The 20,667-nt window shown below is 35.9% G+C and overlaps 3 protein-coding genes and 1 long non-coding RNA gene across 5 annotated transcripts; 2 read left to right on the top strand and 2 right to left on the bottom strand.

Moving 5' to 3' along the window:
- On the bottom strand, positions 1 to 2,081 carry LOC146905662 (uncharacterized). 2 transcript variants are annotated; one of them, XR_015019817.1, is made up of 4 exons: positions 1,525 to 2,081; positions 1,104 to 1,230; positions 927 to 1,011; positions 1 to 501 (listed from the first exon to the last, which is right to left on the bottom strand). It is a non-coding gene; the product is annotated as an uncharacterized LOC146905662 (long non-coding RNA). The 2 variants fall into 2 exon arrangements; XR_015019818.1 differs by lacking the exon at positions 1,525 to 2,081 and adding an exon at positions 1,325 to 1,421.
- A 10,394-nt stretch (positions 2,082 to 12,475) lies between these two features.
- On the top strand, positions 12,476 to 12,985 carry LOC146905661 (uncharacterized). Its single transcript, XM_085728602.1, has one exon. The coding sequence runs from the start codon at positions 12,476 to 12,478 to the stop codon at positions 12,983 to 12,985; it is 510 nt and encodes a 169-aa protein (XP_085584728.1).
- A 127-nt stretch (positions 12,986 to 13,112) lies between these two features.
- On the top strand, positions 13,113 to 15,208 carry LOC146905660 (uncharacterized). The gene is made up of 2 exons (XM_085728600.1): positions 13,113 to 14,615; positions 14,702 to 15,208. The coding sequence occupies exons 1-2, from the start codon at positions 13,113 to 13,115 to the stop codon at positions 15,206 to 15,208; spliced, it is 2,010 nt and encodes a 669-aa protein (XP_085584726.1).
- Positions 15,209 to 17,308: 2,100 nt separating this feature from the next.
- Positions 17,309 to 20,445, bottom strand: LOC146905659 (uncharacterized). Its single transcript, XM_085726138.1, has 5 exons — positions 20,321 to 20,445; positions 20,062 to 20,220; positions 18,705 to 18,809; positions 17,622 to 17,705; positions 17,309 to 17,492 (listed from the first exon to the last, which is right to left on the bottom strand). The coding sequence occupies exons 1-5, from the start codon at positions 20,402 to 20,404 to the stop codon at positions 17,325 to 17,327; spliced, it is 600 nt and encodes a 199-aa protein (XP_085582264.1). The 5' UTR covers positions 20,405 to 20,445; the 3' UTR covers positions 17,309 to 17,324.
- Positions 20,446 to 20,667: the final 222 nt, after the last annotated feature.

Genomic DNA, 20,667 nt, shown 5'->3' with positions numbered 1-20,667 from the left:
TTTTTCAAAGACTAACCCTGACTCTTGTTAATAGTCATTGCAAATGAGACATACAATGGAAACTGCCTTCGTTTAAACTAAAAAATGAAATTATATTTGGATAAGATTTAGATACCTAGACACAACGCTTTGCAAGTTGTGCACTTGCGACAACGAAGCGTTCCATTGTCAACAGTGACCAATGAAGCACAATGGGTACATGATCGAAAGTACCACTCAACCCCAGTTTTGATCTCACATATACTGGCAAGTACCGTACCTTGACACACCTGTAAAAAATTCACCGTCTTTTGCATATAAATTTTGAACATAAATATCAATGATGAATCCAAAACAATATTTAAAAATTTCTAAAATAGACAACTACATGAGTTGACTCAATCATATATACTTTCGATTGTCATTCTCTTGGTGTTGAGCAAGTCATCTGACAGAGATGCAGAGCTGTTTGTGGAAATCTGGCTAACACTTTGGGTCAATTGGAGCGATGCATTTTTCATGCTGATAAAAGTATACCAATGCCATTAAAAGAATGAAACTCAAGTAGCACAAAGCATAAAAATCACGACAATTAAAGAATGTCAAGCTCCATCTTATATATATATATATATATATATATATATATATATATATATATATATATATTAAACAAACCATATTGAAAGAATGAATGTCTCTCTAATTGATTTACTTAAAATAAATAAAAAATATCATTTAATGAGAGATATAGTAAAAAGTAGTGAGTGAATTCTACTACTAAGTAGATCTTACCACTATTTATTATTTACATCTGTTCTAAATTTACACCTGTTCTAAATTTACACACTACTTTCTATAAGAATTTACACAATAGAATTTACACCTGTTCTAAGTGTTTAAGGTCATAAATTTTTAGTTTCTACTTTATACAAAAAGTAAATGCTTACCCTGCCATGTAAGCAACAACATCACGTAAATCGCCATTAAGTATCAGCTTAGTCCCAAAAAATGCATTAGCAATTCCCATTGCACCTAGTTTTAACAAATTGAACAGCAAGTGAGCATTATTTGCTATTTCATGGGTGGATATTAATAGAAAGTATAAACTAAAAAATATGAAATACCCAAATATTTGTGTGTCTTGCAAAACTGCAATATCAATACAGCAGGCGAAGAGTTGTCGTGGTCAGCATAAAAGCTCACAATTTGTCAGCATGTTCACCCCAAATAGAGCAATGCATACAGTTGTTTCTGTAATCAAATATTAGGTAAATCAATGCATCCACACAATGTTTATCAAAATTATGTTACATGAATGAGACACAAATAAAAAGATAAAGCTTACTCCAGATCTTGCAAAGTGAGATCAATCACTTTGCTCTTCCTACCTTCCTTTTCAGTTTCCCTTACATCACCCCTTTCAATTACATGACCAATAACATATGATATTATGTATAGAAAAGTAAAAAAAATTGTAAGAATTTTCTCAAGTAGTGTAGAGAGTGATAACTAATGTACAACACACATTCATAATCGAAGTCTTACCAGCAGATGTGTCCTCGACATTTGAAGAGAGAATTTCACTGAATGACATGAACTCAAAAACATTGATAGGAAGATTAGGCAAGTCTTTTTTTGGTAAAACTTGAGTTGTGCATTGTTCCAAGCTTGTATTTGTGCGAAGTTATCTTATATGGACCTTCATTAAAACCGATGATTGCGTTGTGAAGTTGATATGTACCCCTTCCTCAACCATTGACCTGAACTTTGCCACCAAATCTTTTCTAATAGTGGCGTGGATACATCCACCATATAGATGACAACAACAGTAGGAAATATGTGGTTAAAATAATAATAAACTTAAAAGAGGCGCCTTTGACAATTCCATCTAAAAAAGAAAGAAGAAGCACCTAACTGCTCTTATTGCATATATTGTATATTGTATATATTTTTAAAACTTGCAGCATGTTAAATCGAACCTAATCTAACTAACTTATGTCATATTCAACTCAATTATGTTGGAACAAAATGTGTTTAAACAATTAACCTTTGAGAGTTTTGATGATAACAAGGTATTAAAAATTGTCAATTTGACTAGCTAATATTTGTTCAAGTGTACAAGACCATAGACAAAATTTGACATCACATATAGGTTCTGAAGAACAAAAAAGAGCCTAGAAATCAACAAGATTGAAGCTTAAAGCATCTGAAGAGAAAGCGCTCCTGAAGACAAAAGTGCTCCTGAAGACAAAGGTGCTCCTGATGACGTCATCAGAAGCTGAAGTTCATCAGAAGCAAGTTCATCATAAGCAACCTCATCAGAAGCTAAAAAACACCAGAAGCTGAAATTCATCAGATGGAAGAATTAAATATTCAAAAGTTGTTCAATGGATTCGAAAGCCATGCAGAAGACTGGGAATACAAAGCAACGATCATTTTGAAAGGATTTGAAGGAATTGGATGCTTATCTTCAAAAAGCGTTGACAAAGTACAATTGTACGAAGTGTACAACCACTACCTCCACTACTCTGCATTGTCTCTGCTACAAGACAAGAAAACAACTCTGCCTGCAACAATGTTCCTTCACAATGGGAATGAATTTGAAATTGATCATTCATAGGACAACAACCATATCAGGCAAAAGATCATTGGTGATTAATCAAAGCTTCAAACGACTTTTTTTGATGTGCTGGCAATTTCACAACGTCTCTTTCACACCTCTATCTAAAGGAGTGAAGACTTAGAGATTGGTATCAGACTCAACAACAATTTACAAGTGCCAAAACTCTGCTGAAATTGTTCTGCATTCAAAGTTCACTTAGAATTTCTGTTTTCAAGTTCATATCTTAGAAATTCTAGAGTCTTAAGACTCAGTATCTGATTTGTATTGTGAGCACCTCTGATTGTATATCAAGTGTTCATCCTCAAACATTTTTCTGTGTAATTTTGTTTGATTAGAAGTCTCTTACAGTTGTGCTTGAGCAATAGAAGTCTCTTGATTGTGTTCAGGAGCATAGGAAGTCTCTTGCTTGTGTGCTTGAGCAATTTGAAGTCTCTTGCTAGTTGTAGCAGTGAGCAGTTGTAATCAGATATTACATTTTAGTGAACTCTCCTTGGAAGTGCAAGGGGGACAGGACTACTTCCGGTTTATGGAAGGAACCTGTATAATTGCTTTGTGTCTTTCTTCTTCTCTCTCTGTTTTATCCGCTGCATCTTAGTTCTGATTTTCACTTCAGAAGTAGTTCTCACTTTGCTTTTGATCAGTGTTTTCAGCTTAGGAGGAACGAAGAAAAATCTAACACAATTCAACCCCCCTTCTTGTGTTTTTCTCACCTTCAATTGGTATCTAGAGCCTTGGTCTGTTGTCTTAACACTTAACAGTGTAGTAGAAAAAGATCTGAGAAAAACATGTCTGGTGAATCTTCCAGTTCTGGATCTAGCAACAACAACAATGTTGTTCCATATGATTATGAGAGCAAGAAATCCAACTTTGGAAAGATTCCTAAGTTCAATGGAAATATTGAAGAATTTTCTTGGTGAAAAACCAACTTCTACAACTATGTCATGGGTTTAGATGAAGAACTATGGGACATACTTGAAGATGGTGTTGGTGACCAGGTCCTTGATGAAGAAGGAGCTGCTGTTAATAGAAAGAAACATCCTCCTGCTTTGAAGAAACTTTACAAGAAGCATCATATTATCTGAGGAGCGCTTGTCAATGCTATACATAAAGCAGAGTATATGAAGATGAGTGACAAATCCACTGCTAAAGCAATGTTTGCTTCTCTCTGTTCTAACTATGAAGGCAGCAAGAAAGTCAAGGAAGCAAAAGCTCTTATGGTTGTACATCAGTATGAGTTGTTCAAGATGAAGGATGATGAAACTATTGAGGAGATGTACTCAAGGTTTCAAACCTTAGTCTCTGGACTACAAATACTGAAGAAGAGTTATGTTGCTTCTGATCATGTCAGCAAGATACTAAGAAGCTTGTCTGTTAGATATAGACCAAAGGTTACTGCTATTGAGGAAGCTAAAGATTTAAACACTCTAAGTGTTGAAGATCTTGTCAGCTCTCTTAAAGTTCATGAGATTATTCTTAATGAACATGAACCTGCAAAGAAGAGTAAATCTATTGCTCTACCATCTAAAGGGTAGTCATCAAAAGCTCTTAAAGTTATTGAATCTGAAGATGAGTCACCTGATGGAGACTCTGATGAAGATCCAACAGAGAAGATGGCTATGCTTTCCAACAAGCTTGAGTATCTAGCAAGAAAGAACAGGAAGTTTCTAAGCAAGAGAGGTGGTTACAAGAGCTCCAAGAAAGAAGATCAGAAGGGTTGCTTCAACTGTAAGAAGCCTGGACATTTCATTGTTGAATGCCCTGATCTTCAGAAGGAGAAATCAAAGGACAAGTCAAAGAAATCAAGTTTCAACACAAGGAAATTCAGGAAGCAGATTAAGAAGAGTTTAATGGCAACCTGGGAAGATTTGGATAGTGAATATGGGTCTGAAAAGGAAGAAGCTGAAGAAGATGCTAAGGTAGCTATGGGGTTAGTAGCTACTGAGACTTCAGAAGCAGATCCCAACTCAGACTCTGAAGATGAAAATGATGTATATTCTAAAATTTCCAGAGAAGAACTTGTTGAGTCACTTAAAGAACTCCTTACACACTTTGAACTGAGAACCAATGAGTTGAAAGATTTAAAAGAAAAATATGTTGATTTAATGAAACAACAAGAATAAACTCTATTGGATTTGAAAGCTTCTGAAGAAGGACTTAGAGGCTTTGACTTCATTTGTAAAACTAATGAAGAAAAGCTAAAGTATCTTTACCAGAAGCTACAAGAAAAGTGTAATGGAAAGTCTTTAAGCAGGCATGAGATAGATCTTGAAGATTTCATTATATCTGGTATTGACAGAAGCAAAGTTGCTTCAATGATCTATAGCATTTACAGAAACAATGGCAAAGGGATTGGATTTTCAGGAGGGAAACCTAATGAAATCAGTGTCAAAGCATGTTGTGAATCCATCAAGGAAGGACTGAAAACCTTTTTTGTACCTGAAGGTGCTAAGTTGGAAACTGGTGCTCAATCAGAACCTGAAGCTTCTAGCTCTAAGGCTAAGAATTTAAAGTATTGTCTAAAAACTAAGAATTTCAAATTTTTTTTTTTACAATATAATTGTAAATCTTAAATTGGTCCTAAAAGTGTTCAAATTACATGAATTGATTATTATATGATTAAAAGCCCAAAAAATTCGAGTCCAAGCAAGCAAAAAAAATAAGTAAAAGAAGAACAAACTTGAGGCAAAATTAGTGAATTTCTTCCGCGCATTTCTTTGGTGTCTTCATTTTTTCGGATTTTAGAATTCGAATGTGTAACATGTTCGAATTCTAAAATAAAAAAAAAAGGCGCGCAAGAACTGTTTGGAAGATGATGGTGTTGGAACAAAATGTGTTTAACAAGAAACCTTTAGAGTTTTAATGATAACAAGGTATTAAAAATTGTCAATTGGACTAGCTAATATTTGTTCAAGTGTACAGGACCATAGTTAAAAATTTACATCATATAAAGGTTCTGAAGAACAAAAGAGAGCTAAGGAATCAAGAAAAGGAAGCTTTAAAGCGTCTGAAGAGAATTGCTCCTGAAGACAAAAAGTGCTCCTGAAGACAAAGTGCTCCTGAAGATGATGACGTCATCAGAAGCGACTTTATCAGAAGCTGATAATCACCAGAAGCTGAAGATTCAAGAATTAACATTTCAAAAGTTGTCTATTGGAATCAAAAGGAATGCAGAAGACTGGGAATGCAACACAACGATCATTTTTGTGAAGATTTGATGACATTGGATGCTTATCTTCAAAGAGAGTTGACAAAGTACAAACTGTACGAAGTGTACAACCACTATCCCCACTACTCTGCAGTGTCCCCGCTACAAGACAAGAAAACAGCTCCAGAATATAGCTACACCTGCATAGATGTTCCTTCACAATAGGAATGGATTTCAAATTGGTTCTTCATAGGACAACAACCAAAGCAGGCAAAAGATCATAGGTGATTGATCAAAGCTTCAACAACGACTCTTTTGATGTGCTGGCAATTTCACAACGTTTCTTTCACACCTCTATATAAAGGAGTGAAGACTCGGAGATTGGTAATGCTGAACACAAGACTCAACAACATTTTACAAGTGCCAAAACTCTGCTGAATTTTTTTTGCATTCACTTAGAATTTTTGTTTCTCAAAGTTCATATCTTAGAAATTCTTAAGTCTTAGAGTCTTATCTGATTTGTATTGTGAGCACCTCTGATTGTATATCAAGTGTTCAAACTCAAACATCTTTCTATGTAATTTTGTTTGTTTAGAAGTCTCTTGCAGTTGTGCTTGAGCATAGAAGTCTCTTGCAGTTGTGCTTGAGCATAGAAGTCTCTTGATTATGTTCTTGAGCATAGAAAGACTCTGCAAAGTGTGCTTGAGCAAAGGAAGTCTCTTGATGTGTGCTTGAGCAATTGTAATTAGATATTACATTTTAGTGAACTCTCCTTGGAAGTGCAAGAGGGACTGGACTACTTCCGGATTGTGGAAGGAAACATTATAATTGCTTTGTGTCTTTCTTCTTCTCTCTCTGTTTTTATCTGCTGCATTTAGACTCTGAATATCACATCAGAAGCTGTCTCACTTAGCTTCTGACTAATGTGCTTCAGTTAGGAGAAACGAAGAAAAATCAAACACAATTCAACCCCCCTTCTTGTGTTTTTCTCACCTTTAATTGGTATCTAGAGCCTTGGCCTGTTGTCTTAACACTTAACAGTGTAACATAAAAAGATCTGAGAAAAACATGTCTAGTGGTACTTTTGTCTCTGGATCTGGACCTGATCATACTACTGTTGCATATGATTATGGTGACAACAAGAAATCCAGCGTAGGATAGATTCCTAAGTTCAATGGAGACGCTGAAGAATTTTCTTGGTGGAAAACCAACTTCTAAAGCTATGTCATGAGTTTAGATGAAGAACTATGGTACTACTTAAAGAAGGTGTTGGTGACTTGGTTCTTGATGAAGAAGGAGCTGCTGTTGATAGGAGGAAACATACTCCTACTCAGAAGAAGATTTACAAGAAGTATCATATTATCAGAGGAGCACTTGTCACCGCTATTCCTAAAGCAGAATATATGAAGATGAGTGACAAGTCAACTGCTAAAGCAATGTTTGCTTCTCTTTGTGCTAATTATGAAGGCAGCAAGAAAGTCAGAGAAGCAAAGGCTCTTATGCTGGTTCATCAGTATGAGTTTTTCAAGATGAAGGATGATGAAACTATTGAGGAGATGTACTCAAGGTATCAAAACCTGGTCTCTGGACTTCAAATACTGAAGAAGAGTTGTGTTGCTTTTGATCATGTGAGCAAGATACTCAGAAGTTTGCCTGCTAGATGGAGACCTAAGGTGACTGCCATTGAGGAAGCTAAAGATTTAAACACTTTAAGTGTTGAAGATCTTTCATGAGTTAAGTCTTAATGAACATGAGTCTACTAAGAAGAGTAAATCAATAGCTCTTCCATCCAAAGGCATGTCATCAAAAGCTCTCAAAGTAGTTGAATCTGAAGAAGAAGAGCCATCTGGTTCAGACTCTGAAGAAGATGCTGCTGAGATGGCTATGCTCTCCAACAGACTACAGTATCTGGCGAAGAAGAATAGAAAGTTTCTAACCAGAAGGAGTAACTCCAGAAGCTCAAAGAGAGAAGATTAAAAGGGTTGCTTAAACTGTAAGAAGCATGGACATTTCATTGCTGATTGCCCTGATCTTCAGAAAGAGAAGTCAAAGGACAAGTCAAAGAAGTCGACTTTCAAACCAAGCAGATTCAAAAAGCAGATTAAACAAAGTTTAATGGCCACCTGGGATGATTTGGAAAGTGAATCTGGATCTGATAAAGAGGAAGCTGATGAGGATGCAAAGATAGTTGTTGGGTTAGTAGCTACAGCAACTTCAGAAGCTGGATCAGATTCAGACTCAGAAGAAGAAAATGAGGTATATTCTAAAATTCCCAAAGAAGAATTGATTAAGTCTCTTAAAGAACTCCTTACACATTTTGAAGTAAGAACCAATGAGTTGAAGGATTTAAAAGAAAAATATGTTGATTTAATGAAACATCAAGAATCAACTCTATTGGATCTGAAGGCTTCTGAAGAAGGACTTAGAGGCTTTGACTTCATTTGTAAAACTTATGAAGATAAGCTCAGGTTATTATGTCAGAAGCTACAAGAAAAGTGTAATGGAAAACCTTTAAGCAACCACGAGATTGCTCTTGAAGATTTTATCATGTCTGACATTGACAGAAGCAGAGTTGCTTCTATGATTTATAGCATTTACAAGAACAATGGCAGAGAAATTAGTTTTTTAGAAGTGAAAACTAATGAAACCAATCTTAAATCCTGTTGTGAATGCATCAAGGAAGGATTGAAAACAGTTTTTGTACCTTAAGGTGTAAAAGGTGAAACTGTGGTTCTGTCAGAATCTAAAGCTTCTGGCTCTAAGGCTAAGATTGCATCAAAGCCAGAGAACCTTAAGTATAAGGTTGTGACTAACTCTGAATCCAAGACCTCAAAGATCAGGATTCTGAAGAGATCAGAATTTGTCCCTCAGAGTCTGTTGAAACCAGAATCTAAGATCCTAAAGTCTGGTATTCAGAAGAACAAAACAGTCTCTACTTCTGAAATACCAAAACCAAAAGGTGTTAAACCTAAGGTGATGGTTAATCAGAAGCAACCTAAATCACATCATAAGGAACAAAAACTGAAGAGTAGAACTTCAAGTACTAACCTTCCAGGACCCATAGCACAATGGGTACCTAAATCTAAATTTGTGAAAAATGCAGATATGTCTAAAAGCAATGCCAAAGCAAAAATCATGGTACCTAGACAGCGGTTGCTCAAGACACATGACAGGAGAGAAGTCCATGTTCCTCAACCTAACAATGAAAGAAGGAAGAAATGTGAAGTTTGGAGGAAACCAGTCTGGCAAGATCATTGGTACAGGAACTATTGGTAAATCCTCTACCTCAATTAATAATGTATGGTTGGTAGATTGTATTGAACATAACCTTTTGAGCATTTGCCAATTTTGTGACAATGGTTATGATGTGTTATTTTAAGAAGCCAACTGTACTGTAATCAACAAGGAAGACAAATCCATTGTGTTCAAGGGAAAGAGAGTGAAAAATGTCTATAAAATCAATTTTACTGAACTGGTTGACCAGAAGGTCATTTGCCTTTTGTCAATGAATGATAAGAAATGGATGTAGCACAGAAGGTTGGGACATGCTAACTAGAGATTAATCTCTAAGCTTAGTAAGTTACAACTTATCAAAGGCCTTCCTGATATATATTATCATTCAGATGCACTTTGTGGTGCATGCCGGAAATGAAAGATTGTGAAATCATCTTTTAAATCTAAAGACATTGTTTCAACCTTCAGACCCTTAGAACTACTCCATATTGATTTATTTGGACCAGTCAGTACTGCATCCTTATATGGAAGTAAATATGGATTAGTCATTGTTGATGATTATAGCAGATGGACTTGGGTGAAATTCCTGAGAAGTAAAGATCATGCATATGATGTATTCAATAACTTCTGCACATAAATTCAATCTGAAAAAGAATCAAAGATTTTGAAAATCAGAAGTGATCATGGTGGAGAATTTGAAAATAAGCCATTTGAAGCTTTTTGTGAAAAACATGGAATTTTCCATGAATTCTCTTCTCCTAGAACTCCACAACAAAATGGGGTTGTAGAAATAAAGAATTGAACTTTACAAGAAATGGCCATAACCATGATCCATGAAAACTATTTAGCAAAACATTTTTGGGCAGAAGCAGTGAATACAACATGTTATGTCCAGAATAGGATCTATATCAGACCTATCTTGGAGAAAATAGCATATGAACTCTTTAAAGGAAGAAAACCCAATATTTCTTACTTTCATCAATTTGGATGTACATGTTACATTCTGAATAACAAGCTCTACCTAAAGAAATTTGATGCCAAGGCCCAAAGAGGAATCTTCTTAGGTTACTCTAAAAGGTCAAAGGCATACAGAGTGTATAATTCAGAGACACTCTGTGTTGAAGAACCTATGCACGTTAAATTTGATGACAAAGAGCTTGAAGATAAAACTTCAAAGCAAGATGAAAGTTTTGCAGAGATACAGGTTCCTGAAGATACTCCAGAACCTGATCAGATTGCGGAATCTGAAGATAGTCCTGAAGCTGAACCCACATCAGAAGCTCAAGATGAAGCTGCTTTTGATGAAGCACAAGATGGCTCAACTCAAGCAGATCCTCCCAGAAACACATTCAAGCACAAGTCTTCACATCCTGAGGATCTAATCATTGGAAACAAAGATAGTCCTAGAAGAACAAGATCATACTTCAGACAAGAAGATTCAATGATTGGACTGATATCAATGATTGAACCTACAACAGTTGATGAAGCACTTTCAGATGATGGATGGATCTTAGCTATGCAAGAAGAGTTGAATCAATTTCAAAGAAATGATGTGTGGGATCTGGTACCCAAACCTCAGCATAAGAACATTATTTGAACAAAATGGGTATTCAGAAACAAGTTGAATGAGCAAGGAGAAGTAAGAAGAAATAAAGCAAGACTTGTTGCACAAGGGTATAGTCAACAAGAAGGCATTGATTATACTGAAACATTTGCTCCAGTTGCAAGATTGGAAGCAATCAGGTTACTTCTTTCCTATGCAGTTAATCATGGCATAATATTATATCAAATGGATGTCAAGAGTGCATTTCTTAATGGTGTCATAGAAGAAGAAGTTTATGCCAAACAACCTCCTGGTTTTGAGGATCTTAAGCATCCTGATCATGTTTATAAACTGAATAAATCACTTTATGGCTTGAAATAAGCTCCAAGAGCTTGATATGATAGACTAAGTAATTTCTTAATCAAAAATGATTTTAAAAGAGGTCAGGTTGACACAACACTATTTAGAAGGACCCTTGGGAAAGATATTCTTGTTGTGCAAATATATGTTGATGATATAATATTTGGTTCTACTAATGTATCTCTTTGCAAGAAATTTTCTAAGTTAATGCAGGATGAATTTGAAATGAGCATGATGGGAGAGCTGAAGTTCTTCCTTGGCATTCAAATTAATCAATGCAAAGATGGAGTGTATGTTCATCAAACAAAGTATACAAAGGTGCTTCTGAAGAAGTTCAAGCTTGAAGATTGTAAAGTGATGAACACTCCGATGCATCCTACATGCACCTTAAGCAAAGAAGAAGAAGGAGCAAAAGTAGATCAGAAGCTGTACAGAGGTATGATTGGTTCCCTGTTATACCTCACTGCATCTAGGCTAGATATTTTATTCAGTGTATGCTTGTGTGCAAGATTCCAATCAGATCCTAGAGAATCTCATTTGACTGCTGTCAAGAGAATCTTCAGGTATCTGAAAGGAACAACTAATCTTGGACTCCTTTATAGGAAATCCTTAGATTATAAGCTAATTGGATTCTGTGATGCTGACTATGCTGGTTATAGGATTGAAAGAAAGTCAACCAGTGGTAATTGTCAATTTCTGGGTGATAATCTTATATCCTGGGCTAGCAAAAGACAAACAACTATTGCTATGTCTACAACAGAAGCAGAATACATTTCAGCTGCAAGTTGTTGTACACAACTACTTTGGATGAAACATCAGTTGAAAGACTATCAGATTATTGCTAACAATATTCCCATTTATTGTGATAATACTGCTGTTATTTATTTGTCTAAAAATCCAATTTTGCATTCAAGAGCTAAGCATATTGAACTCAAACACCATTTTATGAGAGATTATGTTCAAAAAGGAATTTTAGATATACAATTCATTGATACTGAGAATCAATGGGCTGATATATTTACTAAGCCTTTAACTGTTGAAAGATTTGATTTTATAAACAAAAATTTGAACATGCACTTTGTGTCTGATTAAAAGCTTGCTTGCTCCTGAATAGGATTTTAGGTTCTTAAGTTTGTTCAGAAGTTGTGGTCCATCAGAAGCTCTTTATTGAGGTTCTGAAAAAATGTGCTTCTGATGATGACGTCAGCATCTGAAGTCCAGAAGCTGGATTTTGTGCTTCTGAATAGTAGAGTTAGTGGAAATGCTGGAAGTTACTTTTTGGTAGCACTGGCCCACTAACTTGGTAGTTACTCTAAGAACTTCTGACGTGACTTATCTGTATTGATGTATAACTTAAAAGGGCAATGATGCGTTTATGCTTTGAAAGTACAATCACGCGCCCCCCAAATGTCATTAATGTTATGTTTGTTTGTCCCCATTGAATTGCAAACGTTTTTACTCAAAACACTTCGTCAATTCACACACTACTCACTTCACAACAAACACTTTCTTCTTTCAACCTTCTCATTGCGAAGTAAGCGCAATTCCAGTTCTCAAACCTTAGAACGCTAAAACTTCATCTTCATCATCAATGGCATCATCCAGTTCTAAGCAAGTAATTTCAGCATCAACTTCCAGCATGCAACATCAAGGTGCTCCTGAATCTACTTCACAAGAGACCCCTGCCTACAAAATCAGAGGAAGAACCATGGAATTAGAAGAATGGCAGTTAAAGGTTCAAATAGAGAATCCTGTGGATTTTGAATCTTTAGCTTTCCATGGGTGCGACATCAAAGGCTACTATGAAGCACAAGGACTCATGCCATACTTCAAAATGTTGAATGGACCAACATACAAAGCATTGGTTAAGCATTTCTGGGTTAGAGCATCGGTGTATGATAAAGATGCTTCAAAAGCTGAAGAGAAGCAGAAGGTTTTGATTGATCCCTCTCTGGCTCGGAAGACGAGAGCAGAAATGGGTTTGGAACCATACATTGGAATAGAGATAAGATCAAGCGTCCTGGGAATTCCAGTTTTCATTGCTGAATGGCAAATAGCATCTATCCATATTCAACTCCGAAATTCCAAGAGTGTATGCTGATTTAGGCATTGAGAAGAAGGTGTTACTGAAGATACAAAATGAGAAACTGCTCCCAAAAGGTGGTGGTGGTGATCAATCTTCATTGGGACAGAAAGTCTTTTTACATCACTTTATTGAGCATCATAAAATGAATGTGGCTAAATACTTCTTCAAGTATATGGTTAAGGAGCTGAATGAGAGTCAACTAAAGAAGAGAGTCTGGGTTCCTTATGGGAGGCTCATATCAGAAATCCTTCATCAAGGAGGGATTCTGGACTTAATCAGTAGTGTTGAAGCTGTCTTAGATGAGTTTCTTGATACTAAGACTGGGAAGTTCATCAATGTTCATACCCTCAAGCATATGAAGCTGATCAGTACTGTCACCAAGCTCAAGACTGATTTGAGTGAATCCAGAGCTGCATCTGATCTCATGAAGGATTTTCCACCCATCTGCAAGAAGTATCCTATTGATGTTCAGATGAACTTCATCAAGGATTATTATGAGACATATAATAAGGTCATCAGGCTAGAGGATGTACCTGAAGAGATGTATGGTGGTGCCCTGCCAATTGCTAAGGGTAGGAAGTCTAAGAGAAAGGCAACCACCAAAGAAGAATATTTGGAAGCTGAGCAACCTTCCAATAAGGCTAAGAAAGGGAAGGTAGCCCCTGAGAAACTGAAGATTGGTGGTTCTGGTTTACCATTAATTGAGGAAGAAGTTCAGGACCTGGACACTGATGTGATCCTGAATAGGAAGACAAGGAGTGGCAAAGCTGCTGCTTCTTCAGATGTGATTGCTCCTAATCAACCTCAAATACCTAAGAAGAAAAGGAAACCTGCAATGAGAAAGATCAAGGAATCTCCCTATGTGATTGAGGAAGTAGAAGACGTTGAAGCCTTAATTGATCTAGTTATAAGGGAGATGAACAAGAAGAAGGCTGAAGATGCTGCTGCTGAAGCTCTTCAGAAGGCCTTAGAGCTGTCAAAGCAGATTGAGGTTCCTGCATCTAACTTTGTCAGAAAAGAAGCTGATGCTGTTGCTGCAGAAGCTATTCAAGTGACATCAGAAGTAGAGAACTTGTTGATAGTTGTAAGCAGTTCTGAAGATGTTAAGAAGGTTTTTGTTGCTGAGCCAGAAGCAGTATTCAATGTAGCATCAGATTCATCCTCCCTATCCTTATCCTTATCATCATCATCATCATCATCATCTACTGATTCTGATGATATACCTATAGGACAACATTACCCAAAACTTACAAAAATCCAATCAACAACAACCAAGATCTACAAAAAGCCCTCTCAGACAATTAATTTTGAACCTATGGCTCCTCTCATTTATGAGAAAATCAGTGAAATGTCTGAGAGAAGAAACCAAATCTGTGAAAGATTACCCCTCAATCACCCTCTCCAACCTCAAATTATCCAACCCCTCAACATGGTTGTACCTGGTGAGGTTAGTACAAACTCAGAAAGAACCTCTGAAATAGCTTATGAGGCAGTTGCTAATGAAGAAGTTATTTCAGAAAGCCCCCAACAACAACCACCTGAACCACAAATGGCCCCTTCAACTAGCTCTAGCCAAATCTTATCTGAACAAACCGTTCCTGTGCAAACAACCTTCATTCAACCTTCCCGACAATTGACCATTCCAGTTTCTGAACAAACTCAACCCCACCTCCAAATCAGATTCAAACTCTTAGTGTTTCTGATCAACCATCAACTTCATCTGACATTCAGATTCTTGAACAACAACCTTTAGACATCCTGGAATCTGACTACATTGAATCTGAGTTACTCAAGATCAGCTCAGAAATGCAATCTCTAGTGCAACTAAGAAGAGTTCCAACATTGACTGTTGTCTATGAGGACCGTTGGATATCCTTGAAGAGCAAAGCTTCTGAACTGATAGATGATGTGAGCAAGAAATGTCTGAGGATCCAAGCTGATGCAGTAAGAAGATATTTGCGGCATATGCATTTAGCTGAGCAAGCTAGAGGTCCAATTCTGTTGCTAGCAAATGAACCCGTCTATCCAGAATTAGAGTATGTATCAAGAGAAGCAAAGGTGTACAAGATGCTAAAGCAGAAAATAGTAAAACAACAGGCTAGAGAAGATTCTCTCCTTCAGAGGCAGTTAGCTCTTGAGGAAACGGTTAAGAAACAAGATGAGCTCATGAAGAAGCAATCTGAGGAGATGGCTCGCATGATGGCATTGATTCAACAACAACAAAAACCCAACCCTTAGATGCACACCATGTTGTTTAGTTTCTTTAGTGTTTTTGCTGCTATCTTTTATGCTTCTGAACTTTATCTTAGCTTTGAACTCTTTTTGCTTATGATTAATATTGATTGTCATCTCTTGTTTATATACTTTTCTTAAGATATGCTCTGATTTACTTTGATTTTATATTTTTAAGATGGTTAATATGTTATGATTATGTGGTTATAGTCCTCTGAACCTTTACTTTATGTTTTTCTCATCTCTTCTTTTTGTTTACTTTCTTTTTGCTAATGACAAAAGGGGGAGTATATGTGATAGTATTTAAAGGCTCTGAGCCCCATTAATGATATTTGAAAATTATTTTGAAAAACTTCTATCATTCTTACCTGAAAGGTATAAGCTCTGAACGTAAGAAGGAGTATCAAATTTCAAATAAAATTAATTGAACCATTCTTCTTATCTATAATCTACTTCTTTTCATTATTGAAATATTATTGTGCGATAAAAGAATTTAATTAACCTGGATAGGACTTAGGGGGAGCTTACAAACCTCCCCTTCAAGACTATCAGACTCAGGGGGAGTCAGAGCTTACAAACCTCAGATTCTGAGCTTACAAACCTCAGAACCCCAAAGTCAACTTGTTAATTAGATTAACAACAATTGATCAAATTTTAAATACTATTGTTTGTCATCATCAAAAAGGGGGAGATTGTTGGAACAAAATGTGTTTAATAAGAAACCTTTAGAGTTTTGATGATAACAAGGTATTAAAAATTGTCAATTGGACTAGCTAATATTTGTTCAAGTGTATAGGACCATAGTTAAAAATTTACATCATATAAAGGTTCTGAAGAACAAAAGAGAGCTAAGGAATCAAGAAAAGGAAGCTTTAAAGCGTCTGAAGATAAGTGCTCCTGAATACAAAAAGTGCTCCTGAAGACAAAGTGCTCCTGAATATGATGACATCATCAGAAGCTGAAGTTCATCAGAAGTAAGTTACTCAGAAGCGACTTTATCAGAAGCTGATAATCACCAGAAGCTGAAGATTCAAGAATTAACATTTCAAAAGTTGTCTATTGGAATCGAAAGGAATGCAGAAGACTGAGAATGCAACGCAACAGTCATTTTTGTGAAGATTTGATGGCATTGGATGCTTATCTTCAAAGAGAGTTGAAAAAGTACAAACTGTACGAAATGTACAACCACTATCCCCACTACTCTGCAGTGTCCACGCTACAAGACAAGAAAACAGCTCCAGAATACAGCTACGCCTGCAAAGATGTTCCTTCACAATAGGAATGGATTTCAAATTGGTTATTCATAGGACAACAACCAAATCAGGCAAAAGATCATTGGTGATTGATCAAAGCTTCAACAACGACTCTTTTGATGTGCTGACAATTTCACAACGTCTCTTTCACACCTCTATATAAAGGAGTGAAGACTCAGAGATTGGTAATGCTGAACACAAGACTCAACAACAATTTACAAGTGCCAAAACTCTGCTGAAATTGTTCTGCATTCACTTAGAATTTCTGTTTCTCAAAGTTCATATCTTAGAAATTCTTAAGTCTTAGAGTCTTATCTGATTTGTATTGTGAGCACCTCTGATTGTATATCAAGTGTTCAAACTCAAACAACTTTTTGTGTAATGTTGTTTGTTTAGAAGTCTCTTGCAGTTGTGCTTGAACATATAAGTCTCTTGCAGTTGTGCTTGAGCATAAAAGTCTCTTGATTGTGTTCTTGAGCATAGGAAGTCTCTTGATTGTGTTCTTGCAAAGTGTGCTTGAGCAAAGGAAGTCTCTTGCTGTCTGCTTGAGCAATTGTAATCAGATATTACATTTTAGTGAACTCTCCTTCGAAGTGCAAGGGGGACTGGACTACTTCCGGATTGTGGAAGGAACCAGTATAATTGTTTTGTGTATTTCTTCTTCTCTCTATCTGTTTTTATCTGCTGCATTTAGATTCTGAATATCACTTCAGAAGCTGTCTCACTTAGCTTCTGACCAGTGTGCTTCACTTTAGGAAAAATGAAGAAAAATCAAACACAATTCAACCCCCCTTCTTGTGTTTTTCTCACCTTCAGATGGATGGGAAAATAAATTATTCAATAATTGGTTGAAATGAATGGGTGATTCACTAATTTATAAAATAAATTGAAAGAATTATGTACATAAAATATGTTACCAACCATTTACTTTGCTTTCTAGCACTGATATGAATTGCTTTCTTTGACCACTCAAACTTATCCCACTCACTAACCCGGCCATCATAGTGGAATAACGCAATGGTGAAGTTTTCTGAGAACTATAATAATGTTACGACCAAGAGTTATACAATGAGAAAAATAAATTAAAAAGATTAGCACATGCTCATAATAACAAATTAGAAAGATCAACAAAATTAATTAATGCAGGGTTGAAAGAGAAATGAAACCTTTCTTACTGCAGCATCAATGTTGTCTCTCTGGTCATAACCAACGGTAAAAGTAACAAGATACATTGGTCTGATAGTTAGGTCCTATAAGTGCCACCTCAATCAAGAAAAGAGTCAAATTAGAGAATATGCAATTGTAACTCATAATTTGTCCATAATCTAAGAAAAAAGATTATTCGGTATGCAAAGAACTCATAATTTATTCTAGCTTATGCAGCTTAATATCATGAGTCTAACTTGTTTTGTAACAATTTTTTTGTCTATTTTGAGTTAGGAACTACATGCATGTGAACTTCAATTCATTATGGTTCTAGAGAAACTACCAAGTTTTAACAAATGAATCACCATGTAGTTTCTCTAGTACGATAATGAATTGAAGTTCACATATATGCAGTTTTGGCGAACCATAGTTTGAATCCCATGAAAATGACGTCCATACTCAACATTTAGTAGTGTCCAACGAGCTTTAAACAATGTTGAGTCACACTTTTTTTTTCCCTCAATGTTTGTGCACTACAAAATTATTTGTTATCTATGTGGCCTTGACACTCCGGGTTGAAATTGTGTCAAGTGTCCAACACTAACATAAAACTTACGTATATAGTTACATTCAATCCACTTCATTTTCTCAAATATTACCATTGTGAGTGTTCATGTTGTGGTTAGCGTCCGCCTTTCTTAAATTCCATTTTTATTCTTTGGAAAAAGATAGGTAGACACCTTTTTTTTATACACCTCTCATGTACATCTCATGTGATAGGGGTATTTTAGTAATTTCACATCACATCATCACCCTTTTCATCTCTTCTTTCAATGTTTTTGCCACATGTCACAAATGTGTGTGGGTGTAAAAGGGTGTATGCCACCTAAGGTGGTTCATGTATAAGAGCTCTTATTCTTTATAACTTATTATTCATTCTCCTACACAAAAGCTAATTTAATTCACTTTCTGAGTAATCGTTCAATATTTTGATACAACGTAGTAAGAAATTATACATTTAACTATGTTTGTTTGTGACAAATAATAGTTTTATTTTAAATTAAAATGCAGATTTTTCATTAAGGTAATGTGAATTTGCATACCTGATGTGGTTGACCCCATAACCGACGAAGATATAAATCTGATTGTGATTCAACAATTCTAGGAGGTAGCCTTTCAGCTCCTCGAGGGTTTGTAAGTACCCAAATCTACATCATAATAAAATGTACCTATTTATTTATAAATGCAACATTCTAATGTTTGAAATGATATACAATGCAGTAATACTATTAGTTGTGATTTTAAATTGAATTCCACAATTGCAGTCAATATAAAAGGTTTTGATGTTCCACAATGACATTAAAACACAATTTTGACTGCATTTTGCCACAATATAAAGATTTGCAGTGTAACAAGAATCACAACTGAAAACTATGCTACTAGTAATACACTAATGTGACATCGCTTTCTAATATTCTCTTTAATACCGATCCGTTTGAAAACACATGTATCCCATTAATTCATGTAGGTCTTATTTCTTATGTTTTTTTTTTTTTTTTTTTTTTAGAATTAGCAAAATTTATTCACAAGGAGCGCGTGTATGTAACACAACTAAAACTCGCGATCAGCAATAGCAATTACAAGAGGCACTGATAGACCATAAACCCCAAAACCACAACAGCAGACCGAAAAAACCCCAGCAAAACAGAAAAAAACTGCTGTCAACAAAAACCAGAAACCGTCCAGCAGCAAAACAGTACACCAGAACTGCATACAGCAAACACCACATACCCCAGCCTCAACCTCCGCAATACCGAAACAGCCCCATTAACTCATGAGACACTCTCTTGGGAACCAACACCATTCATAAAACAAACTTGCCGGCACCTTCAAACGACTCAACATCCACGTCCACGACAAAACCTTAATCGCCTCCGCTATATCCGTCGCCCCAAAAATTAAATTGTTAAAAATGCGATCATTTCTCGCCCTCCAAATACTCCAAACCGTGGCATACCCAAATCAACATGTACGCTTTACAAACCTTCTTATTTGTCTAGGCCCCGTTCCAACCTTCTTATTTATTATGTTTTGGGATACATTTTCAAAAAAGCGGGATGTGCGCATGAATTTCGATCAATGATAAAAATTATCGACCAAGTGCGCTAGAAATTATTTTTCTACCAAGATATGTTGAATATTTTCATCAAATAAAGTTAAAAAAAAGGGCAAACCGGTGCACTGAAGCTCCGCATACGCAGGGTCCGGGAAGGGGTCCCACAATTTGGTGTATTGTACGCAGCCTTACCCTGTTTTTACACAAGAGGCTGTTTCCAGGACTTGAACCCGTGACCTTACAGTCACATGACAACAACTTTACCAGTTGCGCCAAGGTTACCCCTCTCATCAAATAAAGTTATGATGAAAAGAAAAAAAAAAAAAAAGAGTATAGAACCATACCTTTGTCTTCTCATCGACTTTGGGAAGCTCATTGTACAAGTTTCTATCACCTCTAAAGGAAGCCAAAGCATCCCAAATAGAATTGGTTTGAATTTTGGAGTACTTATCCTCAACATATGTGAGATCAATGGACGGGAATAGGCTTGATGGGAGATTCATCTGACAAATAATATATATTGCATGAAAACATAATTCACACTGTTAGAGTAATTAAATGAAATGCCATAATGATATGTATATATGGTGCAAGATTACAAACCTTAGTCAATGATATTGTTGGAAATGATACTCCTACAAAGAAGCCAAAAACAACTCCAACAATGGCTGCTATTATGAACTTCATTGCTTCATTAGGTTTTTTAATATTTCCACTGCAGGACAAAACATAAATTTGTTATATTACTTACATGCAAATTTCTTTGCTACTTCTATTTTTTGTTTTTTTTTTTCAAGTGAGAAAGAAAGAGTAACATATATTCATGTCATACCTTCTTGTTGGAGTTCCCATTGTACGATCAATATCTTTTGAGGTAGGCACTCATTGACTATATGCAATATGCCTTTTCGAAGGAATCTTATATATGCATCCAAATAATCACCCCTGAA

The sequence above is a fragment of the Medicago sativa genome, chromosome 7, assembly GCF_051527215.1.
Source record: "Medicago sativa cultivar Bolivia chromosome 7, Bolivia_mono, whole genome shotgun sequence".
Classification (NCBI taxonomy): domain Eukaryota; kingdom Viridiplantae; phylum Streptophyta; class Magnoliopsida; order Fabales; family Fabaceae; genus Medicago; species Medicago sativa.
The sequence above is the reverse complement of the archived record's forward strand: the minus strand, read 5'-3'. Positions and strand labels throughout refer to the sequence as shown.